We start from the raw sequence: 21,389 nt of genomic DNA on the forward strand, positions 1-21,389 counted from the left end.
CTATCACTAGGTGGGTCTGCCCAATGCCATGAAATGAAAAAATGAAAAAAAGGAAATAAAAGATTTAATGTTTAAAATGACAAGAAACAAAATTATTATTCAAAGATGATATGATCATGTATGCTGAAAACTGAAGACCCTAAAGGTAAATGTGTGGAATAAGTATATTAAGCAAGGCTGCTGGATAGAAAAAGCAATATACAAAAATTGTATCTCTACATACCAGTTCAGACAAAATATAAATTTTCAAAAAAACATACAATTCTTAATAGCATCAAATACTTAGGAAAATAATTAACAAAAGACCTGCTAGGTTTCTTTGGACAAAACTGCAAATCTTTATTGAGAGAATTTTAAGTCAAATTTCCAACACAGGAATAGCCTGCATGGTTTCAGCTTATCTTCATTTAAATCTGTGGTTGTCCTTCCCCTGTAAGATAAATAGTTGGGAATATTACTTAATAAAACTTAATTTAGATGACACTAAAAGCATACAAAGGATACTACATTTTAGTTTTATAAAATGGACTAAAACCAGAACTCTAAAGGTGAATCTTTGTCTTACGTCCAGTTAAACCTCTATAGAGATTTCAAAGGCAGACTTTCAGGCACATGAACAATATTTGTTAAATGCACTACTCTGTACAGATAAAGACTGTTCAAGTTCATGTCAGATTAAAACTAATGCATCATTTCAAACTAATGCATCATTATGTAGAAAGCAAAAAATTATACTTTTAGTAAAAATCCAATCAAACAACAAATGAAAAACCTAAGAAAAGAAACTTTTTGGAAATATTTAAATGTTTTGACTTGAAAATATATTCTGAATATAGGACATCTAAAACAGTAATGTCATGTTTGGAACTTCTCAAGTGAAATAAATAGAAAGGCTAACATTGTATTTGTTTTGGCTCTATTGTGGAAAAACGCAAAACTGTTCCTTTAAGCTAGTTTAGCCCTTATGTGGTTGCTTTAGGTCGCATAACCATGTGTCCCTGTCCATACTACTGCTATAATTATGAATAGTGACTCTTCACATTTTTAAAATCATTCCAATTTATATAATAAATTATATGGTCATACTAGTTTTAAGCCATTACTATCAAAGGTAACATGAAATCGTGGAAGGAAGAGGGTTCAGGGAGAGGAAAAAAGCAACTTGAAAAGGCAAACATACAGGTGTATATATGTATGTGTGTGTGTATTTGAAATTGTCTCTAACATACTATTAAGACCACGGTTGCTTGCAATCTCAAGCAGTTGATCTTGATCTTCTAGCATGGACAGTCAATTCACTGGTCCGGTCCATGGCCTGAGGGTTGGGGAACCCTGCTCTATATGTTATTAAAAATATAATATTGTAGAAAACAGACATCCTATAATGTGCATGCTTAATGGATAACATACCTGCTTCTGGCATTCTAATGGGCTCCAGATTTAACAGACTCCTCCCCTTGACATCAGGACCATCTCCACGCTCACGCCCAGTCTTCGGATAAGCCAGTTCCTGTAGAGTAGCTTCCAGGGCAGACCCTTGCAAATGAAAAGGTTATCAATTTAAGAAACAAAATATGAGCTATGGATAAGGAAATAAGATTCATTTTCTGTGTTATTAAAGTCTCAGGCCAGTGTGGTAATAAATGTGATGCATAAGAATCACAAGTACATTAATTTAGGAGTCTGTTTCCAGAAACTTTTTAGAAAGCAGGTTTTTATTACCCTCTTCTTGTCCCAAAACTGACCTCAGAAAACTCAGGTACTTTGTGCTTATCTGTACTGTACTTGTACTTATCCGTGATGTTATCAAGTCTAACTAGATTGTGATTTCAAAGCTGAAATCATATCCCTCATTAGTACTTAGCTTGTCACATGGCATGAATAGATCGAGTGAAAAAAGTCCTAAAAAATAATAAAGCCCAATTGGTGAACATTCTGCAAACCAACTGTTCTGCCCTCTTCAAAAATGTATCATGAATGACAAAAAAAAAAATTAAAGTATTGCACATAAAGAAGGCTAAATAGAAGACATGACAACTAAATGCAATGTATGATCCTAGACTAGACTCTGAATCAAAAAAAAAAAATTCGTATGAAGGAAATTATCAGGACAACTGGGGAAATTTGAATGTATACTACATATATTAAATGACTGCATTTTCTCATTGTAAAATTCCAGATTTTGTTAATTGTACAGTGGTTAACCAAGGGAATAACCTTTCTCTTTGTTCTTATTATATGTACACTAAAGTACTTGGTTCATAAGAGTTGAAATTTAACATTTCAACATTAGTAGTAAACATCTATAAGTGTGTGAAGAGGAAAGGATATGATACCAATGTAATAGGAACTATTAACAATCAGTGACTCTAGGTGAAAAGTATGAGTTAACATCTATTCTTGTAATTACCATTTCTGTAAATTTTATGTTTTGGTAATATAAAGAAAAAATTAAAAGGAATATGTAATAAATTACATTGTACTTCAGGAAGACAGCAGTTACTTGAACTATGGTTTAAAACAAAATTTACCATCTTAACCATTTTTAAGTGTACAGTTCAATAAGGAGTTATTTTACAAATTAACAGCAACTAGGAATGGACTTTACATATTTGTTTTTCTGTATTACAAAACTTTTATTTTAAATGACAAGCTAAGGACAAACTATATGTATAATTCTTGTATTTTGCCATCAGTGTACAGCAGTGATCAACTACCATAAATAACATTTCAATTATGATTAAAATGTAGTTTTCTGAAGGATAAGCCGAGTGGATGCGTGAGGCTATGACAACTCTTATAGTTGTGACACCCACTCCCTATTAAGGTAACAAATACTTATTTTGTTAAAAATAAACTGAAGTTATAATTAGGTCCAAAGGCCCTATATGTAACTTAAATCCCATGTAAAACGAAGTACCAAAAATAACAGCAAATTATTAATAAATAACAGCAAAATACTTGTTTTGTAGTGAGATAAAAGAAAGTGGGATGGGAAGATATGGGCATTGTTGTCATATTTTAGAAACCTTTAACAGTGGCCTAAGTTATATAAATATTTTCCTTCAAAATACTACACGTATCTGAGATTGTTTCATGTTAATCTTAGATTAATCTTTTGATTTTCCTAACCACAGGATTTATCTGCCTTTCAAAAGCCAATTTAAAAAGCTTACTAAACCAACTACTTATATGCCAATATTCTGAATTATCTAGCTTTTATCAAACCTACCATATAAAAATACCAAATACAGAAACAGTGGCCATCATTCATTGACTCATTTCCTGAGTCTATCCCATTCCATTGAATTATCTATTCCTGGGCCAGTACTGAGCTATATTACAGCACAGACATTTAAGTTTTAAGCAAAATCACTTTTTTTACAGCAGCATAGGTGGTAGGAAAACACAAACTTTAGAATGAAATACAAATTTTGTATTCAACCATCAGGTATTCTTTGAGAAACAATCCTTGAGCCTCAATTTCCTCATTTATAAAATGGGGGACATTTAGTTAGGAACTGCCTGAAACTGCAAACTATACTCTCTTCATTTGGCCAATTTTCAGGCAATGTTTGAGATCCCTTTCTATTGTTTTCTTTTCTCCTGTTACTGATATAGATAATGTATGAGGCACAAGCAAACGCACAGAAACCCAACAAGCATTCTTCTTCCCTTTCCCTTCACCTTGAACCACAGGTGTTTTTTCAACTTCTCTCTCTTGATCAAGAGTAATATCCTGACTCACAGTTGGTGGCTTCTCTTGTTGAGGTTGCTCATCACTGGGCTGCTTGGCCTAGGAGTGTATGTGTGCATAATGAAAAGTTTTATTATTAATTTACACCGATGTTATAAATACACAGAATACATAGATATACTTGGCTAAATAAAAACTAAAAATATTCCTCTAATATAATTCAATATACTTGTTCTTAAGTTACTCTTTCCTCAGAGGGGCTACTCCAAGGAAAGAATTGTCCACAAGAACTTTGGAAGCTATTTTCATCTAAATTGGGATGGATGTGTGCAATCTGTTGTTAATAAGCACGAGGAGTCATCAGCTGTTATTTCCCAGGAACGTAACAGCATCAATCCAGGCAACTCCAGAATGTAATCCTCCAGGATTAAGTCCTTTATCAGTGTATCCATACTAATTTGACAACATTTTTACAGAAATAAATAAATAAATTTTTAATTTAAAAAAAATCAAATGTTAAAGCACTTACAACCACAGGCCCAACCAGTTGGGAAGATTTTTCATCATCTCGATGTCTTCTAGGTTTGAATGTTGACCTTGGTTGCTCACTCATATTTCACACTGAAAACAATAGTGGTTTAGAAAACTCAGAGCATAACTTTATTTGACTATTTCCATGGCCAAATAGTGAAGTATATTTCTTAATATTAAAAATATTTTCAATTTACAAGGTAATTTAATTGTGCATGCTTTCCAATCAAACCAAATCTGACAGCTTGAAAAAGTAGTTGTTCATGTCATGGCCAAACTGAAAGAAATTACCTTAAGACACACAGTAAAAGACAAGAACACATTTCAAATGAGGTTTCATTTCACAACTTGATTCACTATCATAGAAATAATTCAAGAAAAACTACTAGAAATTAAAACTTGAATAACTACTTGTGGCACACTCATTTAAGCCCTTTCTCACCCCCAATACCCAATAAAGTATTCTGGGGACACATGGCCACACTAATTTGTATACATATTGTCTATGACTATTTTTCCACTAAATAGACAGGGCTGAGTGACTAATATAGACCCTATGTGACACTCTATTTTAGCACTCTGCTGTGTGCACTATGAATCTTGGGGAACAGTCACAACCCCAAAGCATGCAGGTATCCAGACCCATACTTTACCATCTGCAAAGCCACCTACCTAGGGCCGCAATGAGGGCTCCCAATTCTATGCTGAGCAGTTCCTGTTGTCTCTAGGACCCAGATACCAAAAATAACACTATCAAGACTCTCCCCATCTTCATCTGACTCCTCCACTACATGTCCAATGTCCTCCCTTATCCCGGCCCCATGTGAATGCTATTCCTTGAGGACCTTCCTCCTCAGAGGCCAAATAAAGGTGCCTCAATCCACATGAAGCTGGCTGGACTCTCCTCTCAACATTCATTCACACATAAACTCCTAAAAGAATTGATCTGAGGACCTACAAGTTGAGTTTCAACCAGTGAGAATGAAACTAGACCGTAAGATGTAACCCACACAGCTCAGCATCACAAATCTTAACAAACCACCCACAGTGATGGGAAAACGTGCGGCAGTACGCATGCACAGTGTCCCACTGCACAGCATGAGCTGGTTTCCTTGCCCCCTTACAGCCTTGGACAAAAGACTCTGATGTCTGCCTTCCATCGGCCAATCCAGGTGCCTCCATGACCCAGACACCTCAAATAATGAACACAAGTCTCTCTCATCTTAATCTTATCCCAACCCCATGACAATGACAAAAGCCATGGTGGCCACTGAGTCTTAAAGGAAAAAGATGACAACCTCGAGGACCTTCCTCCTCCAAGACCACAACTCGGTGTCCCAAACCTTGCACACAGCGCATGCCAATAACCAATGGGAAGGTACACGGCACTAGGCAAGTGCTTACGCACAGCATCCCACACATGCTGTGTGAGATGATTTCCCTACTTCCTTATGAGGCCAACCAAGGACTCCCAAGTCTGTCAAATCTTGATGCCTGCCTTATCCAGATGCCATAAGTCTCTCCTCAGTTTCATCTGATCCCCTCACCTCCGTGGCCTACCATCCTCCCTTGACCAAGCCAGCCACGACTACAAAGGCCATGGTGGCAGCTACACCTTATAGAAGAAAAGTAACAACCTCAAGGACTTTCCTCCTTTGAGGCCACAGGTCACGCTGATCCACCTGAAATCCACTGGCTCTCCCCACACTGACATCGGCGGTCCCCAACCGTTTTGGCACTAGGGACTGCTGCTACTATGAGAATCTAATGCCTGATGATCTGAGATGGAGCTGAGGTGGTGACCCTAGAGCTTGGGGAGCAGCTGCAAATTCAGATGAAGCTTAGTTCGCTAGCCCACCACTCACCTCCTGCTGTGCAGCCCAGTTCTTAACAAGCCACGGACCGGTACCAGGGGTTGGAGACTCATGCACTCACTCACACTAAAACTCCATGGAGAATGAATATGAGGACCTACCAATTAAGTCTCAGCCAACAAGAAACCAGACGGTGAGACGCAACCCGCAGGCTCGGGGCCCCTAACCTTACACACCGCCCACACCAATTGGCAACATGGTGCATGGCACTGGACATGCACACTACATGGGCTGTCCCACGCGCTGTATGAGCTGTTCTTCCCGCCCCCTTATGGGCCCGACTGAGGACTCCCAAATCTATCCTGTCTGCCAATCCCAATGCATCCATGACTCAGATACCTCAAAGAACAAACATAAGTCTCCATCTTCATCTGAGCCTTTCCCATCCACAGCACTCTGTCCTCCCTTGATCCAGCCCCATCACCAAGACAAGGGCCATGGTGACCACTATGCGTTACGGTAGAAAAAAACCTCCAGGACTTTCCTCCTGAGGTCACACCAACCCTACGTACATGAAGTGCACTGCCTCCTTTCACATCCGCTCACGCTTAAACTCCTTGGAAAATAGATCCGAGGGCCTACCAGTTGAGTCTCAAGTCAACGAGAAAGAAACCAGACAGACGCGATGCACACAGCTGGGCACACTGAACCTTGCACACCGCGCACACCAAAGACCGATGGGATGGCGTATAGCACTAGGCATGCGTGCGGCGTCCCGCGCGCTGTATGGGCTGGTTTCCCCGCCCCTTTACAACCCCGACCACGGGCTCCTGAATCTGTCTTCTGTGGGCCAATCTTGTTATATCCATAACCCAGACACCTCAAATAACAAACACAAGTCTCCCATCTTCGTCTGACTGCCCTCTCTGCGGCCCGCCACCCTCCCCTATCACAGCCTCATCATAACAACACGGATCGTGGTGGCTGCTACGCCTTAAAGACAACCTTGAGGGCCTTCCTCCTTGGAGGCCAGAGATCGGGCCAATCCGATCGCACGAAACTTGCTGACTCTCCCCTCACACTCACTCACAAACTCCATGAAGAACAGTTCTGGGAACCTACCAGTTGAGTCTCAGCCAACGAGAAAGAAACCAGACAGTAAGACACGACCCTCACAGCTCGGCACACCAAACCTTGCACACGGTTCACACCAAAAACCGATGGGATGCCGCACGGCACTAGGTGTGCACATGCGCACTGTATCCTGCGCGCACTGCCTGGGCTTCTTTCCCCGCCCTCCTACGGGCCCCACCGAGGACTCCCGAGTCTTTCTCTGTGGGGCAATCCTGATGCATCCACGACTCAGATACCTCAAATAACGAACATAAGTCTCTCCCCATCTTCATCTGATCCTCTCCAATCTGCGGTACTCCATCCTCCCTTGCCTGACCACCTCAAGGGCCATGGTGGTCACTATGCCTTAAAGACAACGTCGAGGACCTTCCTCCCCGGAGGCCACAGATCGGGCTGACCCAATTGCACAAAACCCTCTGGCTCTCCCATCACACTCACACTTCAATTCTGTGGAGAATGGATCCGAGGACTTACCAGTTGAGTCTCAGCCAACGAAAAAGAAATCAGACGTGCACAGTTCCGCGCGCCGAACCTTGCACACCGCCCACGCCAATGGCCGCTAGGAACGCTCACGGTACTGAGCATGTGCACTGCGTCCTGCGTGCTCTGCGTGGGCTGGTTTCCCCGCCCACATACGGGCCCAACCGAAGACTCCCGAGTCCATACTCCGAGGGCACTTCCTTATATCTTGAGGACTCAGACACCTCAAGTAAAGCCCCAAAGTCTTCCCCACCTTCATCTGACCACATCCCTTCATGGCCCACAGTCCTTTCTTGTCCTCACCCTGCCACAACAACAAGGGGTACAGTGACTGCCTATGAATAGTGGTAAATGCCTACTAAAACAAATGACAACATATTCCACAAGACTTACATAAGACTAAGAGTCTTAATACCTAATATTCAAAATATTCAGCATATAAATCAAAACTACTCAGAATATAAATGACTAGGAATGCTCATTTTGGCAGCACATACACTAAAATAGAATGACAAGGAAAATCTCAACTAACATGGGAAAGACAATCAATGGACACCAGTGCAGGAAAACTGAGGGGTTGGGAATATCTGACAGTCTTTAAAGCAATCATGAATTCTTTTGAAACAAATAGAATAGAAAAATAGAAAGTCTTGGCTCGACAAAAATATTTTAAAAAGTAAATGCAATAAAGAGCTGGTTCTTTGAAAAGGTTAATAAAATTCACAAAAACCTGGCTAGATTCACTAAAGAAAAAAAGAGAAAGGACACAAATAAACAAAATCAGGGATGAAAGAGGGGAAATTACAAAAGACACTGCAGAAGTACAAAGGACCATACAAAAATACTATGAAAAAGCATATAACAACAAATGTAATAACCTAGAAGAAACGGACCAGTACTTAGAAAAATACAACGATCCTAGACTGAATCAAGAAGAACTGGAGAATCTAAATAGAATGATCAGCAATACGGAAATTGAAACAATCATCAAAAATCTACCAAAAAGTAAAAGTCCAGGATCAGATGGCTTCACCAGCAAATTCTACCAAACATTCAAAGAAGATTTAATACCTATTCTCCTCAAACTCTTCCAAAAAATTGAAGAAGAGGAAATACTTCTCAACTCATTTTATGAGGCCACTATCACAGTGATACCAAAACCTGGTAAAGATAACACAAAAAAAGAAAACTGCAGACCAATATCTCTCATGAACACAGATGCAAAAATCCTAAATAAGATACTAGCGAACCAAATACAGCAACATATTAAAAAGATTACACACCACGATCAAGTGGGCTTCATCCCAGAGGCACAGGGATGATTCAACATACGCAAATCGATTGATGTGATACACCACATAAACAAATTAAAAAATAAGAATCATATGATCATATCAATAAATGCAGAAAAAGCCTTTGACAAGATACAGCACCCATTTATCAAAACACTTAACAAAATCGGTATAGAATGAAAATACCTTAATAAAATAAAGGCCATATATGACAAGCCCTCAGCCAATTATACTTAATGATGAAAAACTAAAAACCTTCCCTCTAAGATCAGGAACAAGGCAAGGCTGTCTACTAGCACCACTGTTATTTGGAGGTCCTAGCGAGTGCAATCAGGCAAGAGAAAGATATAAAAGGCATCCAAATAGGAAACGAAGAAGTCTAACTGTCACTATTTGCGGACGACATGATTCTATATTAGAAAACCCTAAAAACTCCATAAGAACACTACTAGAAACAATAAGCAAATATAGTAAAGTTTCTAGATACAAAATCAACATTCAAAAATCCATAGCATTCTTATGCTCTAATAATGAAGTGTCAGAAAAAGAAGTAGAAAAAATAATTCCTTTTGCAATTGCAACAAAAAGAATAAAATACCTAGGAATAAATCTAACAAAACATGTGAAGGACCTATATAATGAAAACTACAAGACACTATTAAAAGAAATCAAAGAAGATACAAAAAACTGGAAAGATATTCCGTGTTCTTGCATTGGAAGAATCAACATAGTTAAAATGACCTTATTACCTAAACCATTATACAGATTTAATGCAATCCCCATCAAAATCCCATCAGCATTTTTTAAAGAAATGGAACAAAAAATCATCAGATTTGTATGGAAGCACAAGAGACCCCGAACTGCATAGAAGACAACGTAGGAACGAAACTCATGGACCTTGGACTTAAAGAGCATTTTATGAATTTGATCTCAGAGGCAAGAGAAGTAAAAGCTAAAATAAATGAATGGGACTACATCAAACTAAAAAGCTTCTGCTCAGCAAAAGAAACCGTCAACAAGGTAAAGAGACAACCATCCAAATGGGAAAATATATTTGCAAGCAACGCCTCCAATAAGGGCCTAATATCTAAAATATACAAAAAACTCATACAACTAAATAACGACAACAACAACAAAAAAAAAGATCCAATCAAAAAATGGGCAGAGGATCTGAACAGACACTTCGCCCTAGAGGACATACGAATGGCCAACAAATATATGAAAAGATGCTCAACATCGCTAGCTATTAGGGAAATGCAAATCAAAACCACAATGAAATACCATCTCACACCTGTTAGAATAGCTATAATCAACAGGACAAGTAATAACAAATGTTGGCGATGATGCAGAGAAAAAGGAACCCTCATACACTGCTAGTGGGACTGCAAATTGGTACAGCCACTATGGAAGACAGTATGGTGGTTCCTCAAAATAACTAAGAATTGATCTACCATATGATCCAGCAATCCTTCTACTGGGTATTTACCCCAAAACTTGAAAACTTATATCCGAAAAGATATTTGCACACCAATGTTCATAGCAGCATTATTCACAGTGGCCAGTACATGGAAGCAACCAAAGTGTCCTATGATAGATGATTGGCTAAAGAAGCTGTGGTACATATATACAATGGAATATTACTCAGCCATAAGAAGAGATGAAATACTGCCATTTGCGACAACATGGATGGACCTTGAGATAACCATGCTAAGCGAAATAAGCCAGAAAGAAAAAGTTGAAAACTACATGATATCACTTATATGTGGGATATAAACCTAAAAACAACAAGTGAACAAGATAGAGACTCAGGGACATGGACAATGGGCTAGTGGTTACCAGAGGGTAGGGAATGGGGGAGGAGGGAAGAGGTAGACATGGTAAAGGGAGTCAAATATAGGGTTATTGGGGGAGGGCGAATTGGGTAAAGGGGATCAAATATATGGTAGCTGAAGGAAACTGGACTCTGGGTGGTAATCACACAATAGAATATATAGATGTCAAATTATAATGTACACCTGAAAATTATATAATTGTATTAACCTATGTTACCCCAATAAACTTTTTTTAAAAAGTTTTAAAATAATTAATTAATTAATTGATTGATTAAAATAGACACACCCAAAGAATAAATATATTTAAAGAGGAAACAAATGGAAATTTAGAAATGAACAATATGATAAAATTAAAATCTTACTGGATGGGTTCAGAGATTGAAAGAAAAATGAACAGAATCTGAAGGACCTATGGTAAAATACTAAAACATCTATAATTTTTATCAGAAACCTAGAAGAAGTGAAAGAGTATGGTAATTAAAAATATTTTTAAGTAATAATTGCTAGAAACTTCGCAAATTTTGCAAAATATGTAAACCAGATTCAAGAAGCTCAGCAAATACCAAACAGAATAGACCCAAGGAAAACCACGCCCAGACATACCATAATCAAACTGCTGAAAACTACAGGCAAAATAATCTTGAAAGCAACCAGAGAAAAATGAGTGCATTACTTGGAAAAATGACTCAAAGGACTGCAGAACTCTCACCAGAAATCATGGAGACCAGTAGGAAGTGTATCAACATTTTTTAAATGCTAAAAGAAAAGAACTGTAAATCCAGAATTCTACATCCAGCAAAATATCCTTCAGGAATGAACACCTATAAAAGACATTCGCCGATGCTGGAAAACAAAAAGAATGTGTTGTTAGCAGACTTACAGGAATTGTAATTGAAATTCTTCAGACAGAAGGAAAATTATACCAGAAGGAAACTTGGAACATCAGGAATGAAGGAAGAGCAACAGAAATGGGTAAATATTTGGCCAAATATAATAGACTATTCTTCTCCTTTTGAATAATTAAAATTTATTTGAGGATTGAAAGTAAAAATTAAATCATTGATGGGGTTTCAGTGTATGTGGATGTAATATATAAGATAACTATAACATAAAGAGGGAGACTAAAAGGATGTATATGGTGGTAAGAGTTCTACATTCCATGTGAAATGGTAAAAATACTGAATCTCAGTAGGCTATGAAGAGTTAACTATGTCTATTTTAATTCCTAGATGAATCACTTTAAAAAGTATATGAAGAGACACGGTCAAAAACACAATAGATAAAAGGGATGCTAAAAGATGTTCAAATAACCCAAAGGAAAACGAGAAAGCAGAGAGACAGAAAACAGAGGGAAGAAACAGAAAACAAATGACAAAATGCTACACATAAATCCAAACATACTACTAATTGCCTTAAGTGTAAAGGTCTAACTCACCAAAGTCAAAGATTATAAGACTATAAATCAAAGATTATAACAATGGATTTTTTCTTTAAAAAAAAAAGCAACATGACCCAACTATTATGTACAATAAACTCACTTTAAATATAATAATATAGGTAGGTAAAAATAAAAGGATGGAAAAAGATATACCAAATAAACACTAATGAAAAGAAAGCTTGACTAGTGAAACAAGTCAGACAGAGAAAGGCAAATACCATATGATTTCACCTCTATGTGGAATCTAAAGAACAAAATAAACAAATAAAATGAAGACAGACTCATAAATACAGAGAACAAAGTGGTGATTGCCAGATGGTAGGGGATTCTGGGGTGGGGGACAAATTGTTAGTTAGAAACAGTCCATAGGGAATATAGTCAATAATATTGTAATAACAATATATAATGCCAGGTGGGTAAGTAGACTAATTGGGGGGAATCACTTTGTAAATTATATAAACGTCTAACCACTATACTGTACACTTGAAACATGTAAAATAATATTGAATGTCAACTATAATTGAAAAATAAACATTTTTTCAAAAAAGAAAGCTTGAGTGACACTATTAATATCCTACAAACTACAGGACAAAGAAAATTAGCAAGGATAACGAGAGATATTACAAATTGATAAAAATTCACCAAGAATGCATAATTTATAATGTATATGCACTTGCGTTGGGGATCCCCGAGACCACCCCAGGTTCAATTATTTGCAAAGAGGATTCACAGAACTCAGTATAAAGCTGTACTCATGGCTTAAGATTTATTACAACTTAAGGATACTAAGTAAAATCAGCAAAAGGTAAAAGTGCATGGGGTGAGATCCAGAGGAAAGCAGCATGAGCTTCTAAGAGTCCTTTCCCAGTGGAGTCACACAGTTCGTTCATCCAGCGATGAATTGTGATAACATGTGCGATTTTCTCTACCAGAGCAGATCGTATTAGATACTCAATGCTTTCTTCCTAAAATCAGAAATGAGGCAAGAACGTCCACTCTCACTCTTGTTATTTAACATTGTATTGGAAATCCTAGCCAGTTCAGCAAGGCAAGGAAAAGACATAAATGGCTTACAGTTTGAGAAGAAGGAAATAAAACCACCCCAATTCTCAGGCAGCGCGATTATCTGCAGAGAAAATCCCATGGAATTTATTTTTAAATATTAGAATAAGTGAGTTTAGCAACATTGCAGAATACAAGCTCAGCACAAAATATGAAGCATATTTTTCCCCTCTTTAATTCCCCCCGCCCCACACTTCCACCACTGACCTACGGATGTTGCCATTTCCCCTTAAGAACTGGATCTCTGAAGACAGGGCATCTCCTCTCACACACTCGCTGCACTGGGGACTGGCACACCCCGCGCACCCGGCGCACCCGGGGTATGGTCCGTGGCTCCACCTGCAGCAGGAACCCAAGACCTTCTGCGTGTAAAGCAGATGTGCTAACCACTACACTACAGAGCCACCCGCTCGAGCATATTTTTATATACAGCAACGAACAATGTAAACTAAATTTTTTTTAAACGCGCAATAATTTTTTTACAATAGCTCCTCAAAAGAAATCTAACAAAACATGTACAGGATCTGTGAATGTTGAAAACTACAAGAAGCTGATCGAAGAATTAAAAGACCTAAATAAATGAGAAGACTTACTATCTTCATGAGTTGACAGATTCAATATAGTTAAGATGTCAATTGTTCCCAAATTGATCTACAGATTTAATGCAATTCTAATCGAAATTCCAGCAGGATTTTTTTGTAGATGCAGACTAATGATTCTAAAATGTACATAGAAAAGCAAAGGAACTAGAACTGTCAAAATCATTTTGAAAAGGAAGAACAAAATTGGAGGACTAACTTGGATTTTCGGAATTACTATAAAACTACAGTAAGCAAGATAGTGTGATATTGGAACAGGGATAGGCACACTTTGTAATATATCAATTGGCCATATTTGTGTGTGAGGGTATGACTATGAAGGGGCAGCACATGAGAGTTCCGTAGGGTAATGGAACAGTCATGTTTCCTGAATGTAGTGGTGGTTACATGAATCTATACACGTTAAAACTCACAGAACCCCCAAAGTCAGTTTTACTGTATGACAATTTTTTTGATAAATTTTTAAAATTGTCAATCAAGCAGGTGAAAATTCTCGCTTTCTGTAAAACTGTTTTAACACAGCAAATGGATGCCTAATAGTAGTCTTGCTTATTTTGAGCTATGTATAAAGGGAATCCTATAGCACATCCTCTCTTATATCTGACTTCTTTCACTTAACTTTTGTCTATGTGTGGTTTAGTTCATTCCATCTCATAGCTGTGTAGTATTCCATAGTGTCAGTATAATATAATGTATTTAGGTATTTCTTGTTGATGTATAATTGGGTTATTTCCAGATTGTTGCTTTAGAAATAGTTTTACTATATGAACATTCCTGTATCTCTCCCAGGTTTACATGTCTGTACAAGAATGCTTACCACAGCTAGTTTAGTATGACAAAAAGGTAAATCATACACAACCTAACCATCCAATAGGAGAATAACTAAATATGGCTATAATAAATGATGACACATCATCAAAATCATTTCAGAACATGTGAGCCACCATTTGGATAAGTTACACGAGTGCTCAGTGGGGGCGGTTGCAATGACTCAGAGCTCTATAACGATTCCAGATGGTTCACAGTAACCTTTAGGGCAGTGAGCTCACTGAGCCTTTCTCAGGGCTCCCCATGGGCAGAGATGAGGACAAACAGGAAGGATTTGGTGACATAGGCAGCTGGCCACCACAGAGCACTACAGAGAGGTCCTCAACTGATCCCCAGATCATGGTTCTGATCTCAGAACTTCCCCGCCTGCCTGACTGCCCTGAGCATTTCTAGGAAGGCAGACCCTGGGCTGTGCCTGAGGCCCAAGTCAGTTCTTCCCCACCAACTCTGACCTGCTCCTCCTCTTGGACCAAATCTGCTTTCTTGTCGACTCAGATTCCCCTCCATTCATGAGCATCCCATGCAGAGTGAGAGTGTAACTGTGCCCATTACACAGGTGAGGAGACAGGGCCAAAGAGGGCAGGAGCTGGGCCTGCAGCCCACAGCTGGCCAAAGTGCAGGTTATGAATTGGCCGTCCCTCATCCTGCAGCTGTACATCCCCTCAAACCATAGAAAGCTTTTCTGCTGCCTCCTCCTCCAGGCCTGTGTTTTCTCTATACCAGCAGCCCTGATGCATCTACTTGCCCCAGCTAGGGATTCTAGACCCAGCATTCAGGCCCTGGGAGGGGACTGGGTGGAGGCAGAGCTGACATTCAGCCAGGATCTGAATAGAGATTTGGTGGCCTTTTCCTAAACCCTAGGTTCTTTTGGGGCTACCCCCAGTGCCTTCAGAATTCAGGGCTATGCCGTCAGGACAGTCTGAGCTGTAGCCAGATTTGTCCTGAGATCCAGGCCACAGAGCCTGTCCATCTTGTGCAAAAAAGCCTATAATGCAACCTTTCATTGAAAAAAATTTAAAATATGACATCTTCCTTTTAACCACAGAAATGAGCTTCTGGTAGGAGGAAGAAGAGCAGGAGCAGAAGAGGGAGTAAAGCCATCTGCAAAAGACTGAACAACATTGACTAAGACCAAGGTCCTCCAGGAGGAAGGGGCAGAGCTTTCCCTAGGCTTCCCCCAGCTATCCACACACAGAGAGTGAAGCTTTGAGGGACACCCCATCCTGGGGCTCACACCCAGAGGCCTGTGACCCCCTCAGGTGTGAATGTATAAACTTCCCTTCTCTGTCATCTTTGAGGCTTTCCAGATCTTGGAAATATGACACCCCCTGCTGGCAAAGATGGGTATCATTATAACATGGGCAGTCCAAGGCTGAGCTGTGCCTGGTCACACTGAGACCTCACCATGGAACCAAGGCTTCAGTCAGCCTTCCCTGAATCAAAGGGAAAGGTCACTTTCGGATTTGGACCTGGACTCACCCTGGACCACAGATATCCAAAACAAGAAGCGGAGGGGTTGTAGGATGTGGTCGGGCGACAGCCAGGCTGAGAGCTGAGAGCTGAGGACAGAGAGCAGAGGCCATGGCGAGATCAAGATATTGATCCTAGTAACAGGTAGGAGAAGGAAGAGGAATATCAGGAAGGCCCTGCAAAGGACTGTGCTCAGGGCTGTTGAGAACACAAAAGACACTCAGGGCCTCAGTTTCCTCATCTATACACTGGTGGTAAAAGTACAGTTGACATCATGGAGTTAGTATGAGAAAAGCATGATTCATGTAAAGTAATCAGCTAGTGTCTAGCACAGAGTAGCTGTGAGGTACATTCTGATGGTGTTGCTAATGTTATTATAAGAATGACTCAATCTTAATTAACCGGTGACATGCTGTTCCTCCCCATGGAATGGGTACCTTGTTCCCTTCAAGGTTAAGCCCCATCTTTCCACCTCTGTGGCTCCAGTGTGGGGACAATGGCAGTCACCACAGAGGTCTGGTGAGGGAATGGGTATTTGAGAGGCAGAACACTGGCTCCCAAAAGATGTCCAGATCCTAAACCACAGGACCTGGAATATGTCACCTTACATGGCAAAAGGAACCTTGCAGATGTGATCAAATTTAAGCATTCTGAGATGAGATTATTATCTTGGATTATCTGGGTGGACCCAATGAAATCACAAGGGTCCTTATAAGTGAAAGAAGGAGGCAAGAAAGAGAGTGATTTGATGAGAGAAAAACTCGACTGGCTATTTCTGGCTTTGAAGATTGAGGAAGAGAGCACGAGCCAGGACTGCAGGCAGCCTCTAGAAGTTAGAAAAGGGAAATGAATGAATTCTCCCCCAGCGTCTCCAGAAGGAACGCAGCCCTGCCAACAGCTTTTGAGACTTCTGACCTCCATAACTGGAAGATATTACATTTATGTTGTTTTAAGCCACTAAGTTTATTATAAACTTATTACATTATCAATATGAAACTACTTAAGAAGGGAACACACGTCCTCCCTACTCCCTTCCTTTCTCCCTCTCGGGCCCTCATTTCTGTCAGAAATGCCCAGTCTCGTGGTCCCTATGAGATGGTGTCCCATATCCTCTGTCAGCCTCAGAGACAGGGGGGGACTGAAGAGGGTGCAGGTACCCTGGGGAAGGTGTGTGCAGACCCAGCTCCACTCAATGGGGCAGGCTGGGAAGGGGCCTGGGATACCAAGAGACCCCACTCTGCATATTATCCACCTCTATAATACATGCACTTGAATGTGGTGACAGGCTGTCATGAATGATAGTGATTGTAAGAGTTCTATAGGGGGCTGATGACAGCTGACATTCACTCAATGCTTCTTCTGTGCCAGGTACTGTCCTAGGTGACTGACATGCTATCTCATTCAACCTTCACCATAACCCCATGAAGAGGAAAAGTTATTACCCTGATGACAGAGGAGCATAGAGAGCTTGAGTAAGTTGCCCATTGTGTGACATGGTAGCAATTTTGTCCTAGACTGTGTCACTCCAGAGCCCTTCCTCTTGCCCACCTTGCTACACTGCCTGGACTACTAGATCAGTCAAATGTGGTCATTAGTGAGAGCCAATACACATGTTTGCCCCAAAGCTCATAACTACCCTGCCTGGTGGGCATTAGCTCCCTTTTAGGAATGAGGAACTAAAGCTAGGAGAGGTCAGGTAACTTATCCAAGGTCAAACAACCAGGACTTGGGGTTCTGGCTTTTAAATGAGATCTGCCAGGTTCTAAAACCACATATGAATGAGGTCCAATGGGAGATGGACTCCAATGTCTGAGGACAAAATGACAGATCCTATCTATCCCCTGAGAGATAGGGATGTCCCCACTCTATGGCTCGTGTCAAGAGACACAGAATAAAGTTCCCCAAAACATGACTTCCACAGACAGGGCTGAGGGAGCCTTGGTAACTTCCAGGACTGAAGGCAAGACCTTGAACCCAGGGGAGGTTCTAAAGGAAGTAGACAACCTATACTTCATGGTCTAAACAAACTACGGTCACCAGTTTGTGTGGAGGAGTCCCAGAGAGCCATTTTACTCCCACTTCGCACTTTCTTTTGTTTTAGTTGTGTTTTTTTTTTCTTTTTTGACTGTGAAATGTACATGTTAATGAATATTAATTCCACATCCATTAACAACCACCCAGTCCAAGCAGATCATTATCAATATTCCAGAAGTCTCCTGGGTCCCTTCCCAATCACATCTCTCCTCCTCCAAAAGTAAACACTATCATGACTTGGTGATAATCATTCCCTTGCTTTTCTTTATAATTTTATCATTAGTAATGAATTTGCTCTTCTTGTTTTTGAACTTTGTGTAAATGGATCATATAGTTTGTAATCATTTGTGTTTGGCTTCTTTTGCTCAACATCATGTTTGTATAATTCATCCAAGCTGTTCCATATAGTTGTAGATCTTTCACTCTCATTGTACAATATTCCATTCTGTGAATATCCAATTTATTTATACACTTATTGGAATGTCTGGGTTTTCTATTTGTAGTTTTTTAATATATTCTAGGTTTGAACCTATCACCACTCATATGTGCTTCAATTATCTTCTCCTAATTTGTGGTTTTCACTCTTTATGGTGTCTTCTGATCAACAGACATTCTTAATTTTAATGTAATTGAATGTTTTATAAGTTTCATTTATGGTTAGTGTTTTTGTGTCTTGTTTAAGAAAAACTTCTCTACAACGAGTATATGAAGGTATTCTTCTCTGTTAAATTCTTAAAGCTCTTTTGTTTTGCCTTTCACATTTAGGTTTCGAATCCGCTCACAATTATTTTTGTGTTGTGAGGTAGGGATCCAATTTCACTTTTTTCAGTGTGGATAACCAATTGTTCTATTTATTGAAAGTCCAGCCATCTCCCTTTAGTCTCACAATACCTCCTTGGCCACTTATTCTGTATCTACATATGTGTGAGTCCGTTTCTGACCACTGGTCTTTTATTAGTCTGTCTATCCTTAGAGCAATATTACACCATCTTAATTGCTATACTTTTATAATAAGTATGGGTGTCCTGGCTAGTTGGCACTTCCACATAAATTTAAGAATGAGCTTGTTATGATACACACACGCAAATCTATTGGAATTATGACTGGATGTGCACCTAACCTACAAAGCAGTTTAGAGAGAACTGACGGCTTAATGACACTGACTCTGCATTTGATAAACACATTATTATCTATTTATTTAGTCTCTTTAAATGACTTTCAATAAGATTTTTTTTTCAAAAAAGATCTTGCTCTTTTGTTCATTTCTAAGTAGTTCATAAATGGTATCTTTATTAAAAATTTCCAGTCATTAGCATATAAAAGGAAGAGATCTTTAAATATGGATTTTGTATCAGAAATCTTTATATTCTTAATAATTCTAATAATTTATCCATGGATTATTTTGGATTTTCTACATACACAATGGCATCATTTACAAATAATGACAATTCTGTTCTTCATTTCCAATCTTTAAATATTTTATTTCTTCTCCTTGCCTTATTGTGCTTGCTAGGACCTCCAGTACAATGCTGAGAAATGTTGATAGCAGGCACACTTGCCACATTCCAAATATCAAAGGTCTTAACATTTCACTTCTAAGTATGTAGTTTACTGTAAATCTTTGTAGATCCTTTATGTTAAGGAAGTTATTCAACTAACTTGCTAAGATTTTTTAAATCATGCACAGATGTCAAATTTTATGACCCTTTCTTCTTTGTGGTTTTCTCCTTTAATTTGCTAATGGGCAAATTATGCTGATGGAGTTCAAATGTTAAACCAGAGTGCAGTTTTAGAATAAATCCAACTTGGTCATATTTTTTTAATGTACAGATGATCCCTGACTTACGATGGTTTGACTTACAATTTTTTGCCTTCATGGTGATGCAAAAACGATACACATTCAGTAGAAACCATACTTCAAAATTTGAATTTTGATCTTTTTCCAGGCTAGTGATATGCAGTATAATACTCTCTTGTGATGCTGGGCAGTGGCAGCGAGCCAAGCTTCCCAGTCAGTCATGCAGTCACAAGAATAAACAACTGATACTCTAGTGTTGTGTTGCCAGCATGTTTTGATTATTGTATTTTGTTTTCATATCCTATCACATCTACAAAACACCCATCTGTGTCTTCTGCTTCTGGTGAGAAGAGGAAGGCAATTATTCTTTAGGTGAAACTCAAGCTAATTGCCCAACTATAGAGTACTGTAAGTGTTCTGAGCACATTTAAGGTAGGCTAGGTTGAGCTATGTTTGGTAGGTTAGGTCTATTAAATGCATTTTCAACTTAACGATATTTTTAACTTACAATGGGTTTATTGGGAAGTAACTCCATTATAAGTCAAAGAGCATCTGTACTGAACTTCGGCAGTGCTATAGACTGAATGTTTGTGTCTCTTCAAAATTCATACAGTGAAACCTAATCCCCAATGTGATGGTAATTAGAAGGTGAAGCCTTTCGAGGTAATTAGGTCATGAGGGTAGAGCTCTCATGAACGGGATTAATGCCTTTATGAAAAAAGACCCCAGAGATTGGCCTTGTCCCTTTACTCTGTGAGGATGTAGTGAGAAGTCAGATGTCTATGAACCACTAAATTGGCCTCGCAATATGCCAAATCTGCTGGCACCTTGATTTTGATGTCCCAGCCTCCGGAACTGTTAGAAATAAATGTTTGTTGTTTATTAGCCACATAGTCTATGCTATTTTGTTATAGCAGCCTGAACAGACTAAGACAGGCAATTATCACTGTTTTAAAATATTTGCATCTATTTTCTTGAGATTGTTCTGTAATATCATTTCGCTCATCAGGTTTTAGTATCAAGATTACAATAGCCCCATAAAATGAATTAGGAATGTCCCCTTCTTCTACACTCTGGAATTGCTTTTGTAAAATTGGAATTACACATTCCTTGAGTGTTTCGCCAGCAAACTCATCTGGTCCATTTCTGTGTGTAAAGACCATTGGCTACAGGTTCTTTTACTCAGATTTTCCCTTTTTGTTAAGACAGTTTTGCAAGATATATGTCTGTAGTAATTTGCCCATTTTATCTCATTTTTCAACCCAATTGCCATAAAGTTGCCTTTTTGAACACTGATCAAATTATCACAACAAAGGAAGGACATCAACACATGTGGACTTTGATATTTGACAAAGTCAGAATGTCCTCATTGAAAGACAG

At 39.1% G+C, this 21,389-nt stretch overlaps 1 protein-coding gene across 1 annotated transcript; it reads right to left on the reverse strand.

Moving 5' to 3' along the window:
• Window positions 1-321: 321 nt before the first annotated feature.
• Window positions 322-8,367, reverse strand: LOC120587066 (P antigen family member 3). The gene is made up of 5 exons (XM_039843669.1): window positions 7,651-8,367; window positions 4,227-4,318; window positions 3,688-3,796; window positions 1,411-1,536; window positions 322-430 (listed from the first exon to the last, which is right to left on the reverse strand). Exons 2-5 carry the CDS (start codon window positions 4,308-4,310, stop codon window positions 408-410), a joined length of 342 nt encoding a protein of 113 aa, XP_039699603.1. The 5' UTR covers window positions 4,311-4,318; window positions 7,651-8,367; the 3' UTR covers window positions 322-407.
• Window positions 8,368-21,389: the final 13,022 nt, after the last annotated feature.

Source organism: Pteropus medius, unplaced genomic scaffold, assembly GCF_902729225.1.
Source record: "Pteropus medius unplaced genomic scaffold, Ma_sr-lr_union100, whole genome shotgun sequence".
Lineage (NCBI taxonomy): Eukaryota > Metazoa > Chordata > Mammalia > Chiroptera > Pteropodidae > Pteropus > Pteropus medius.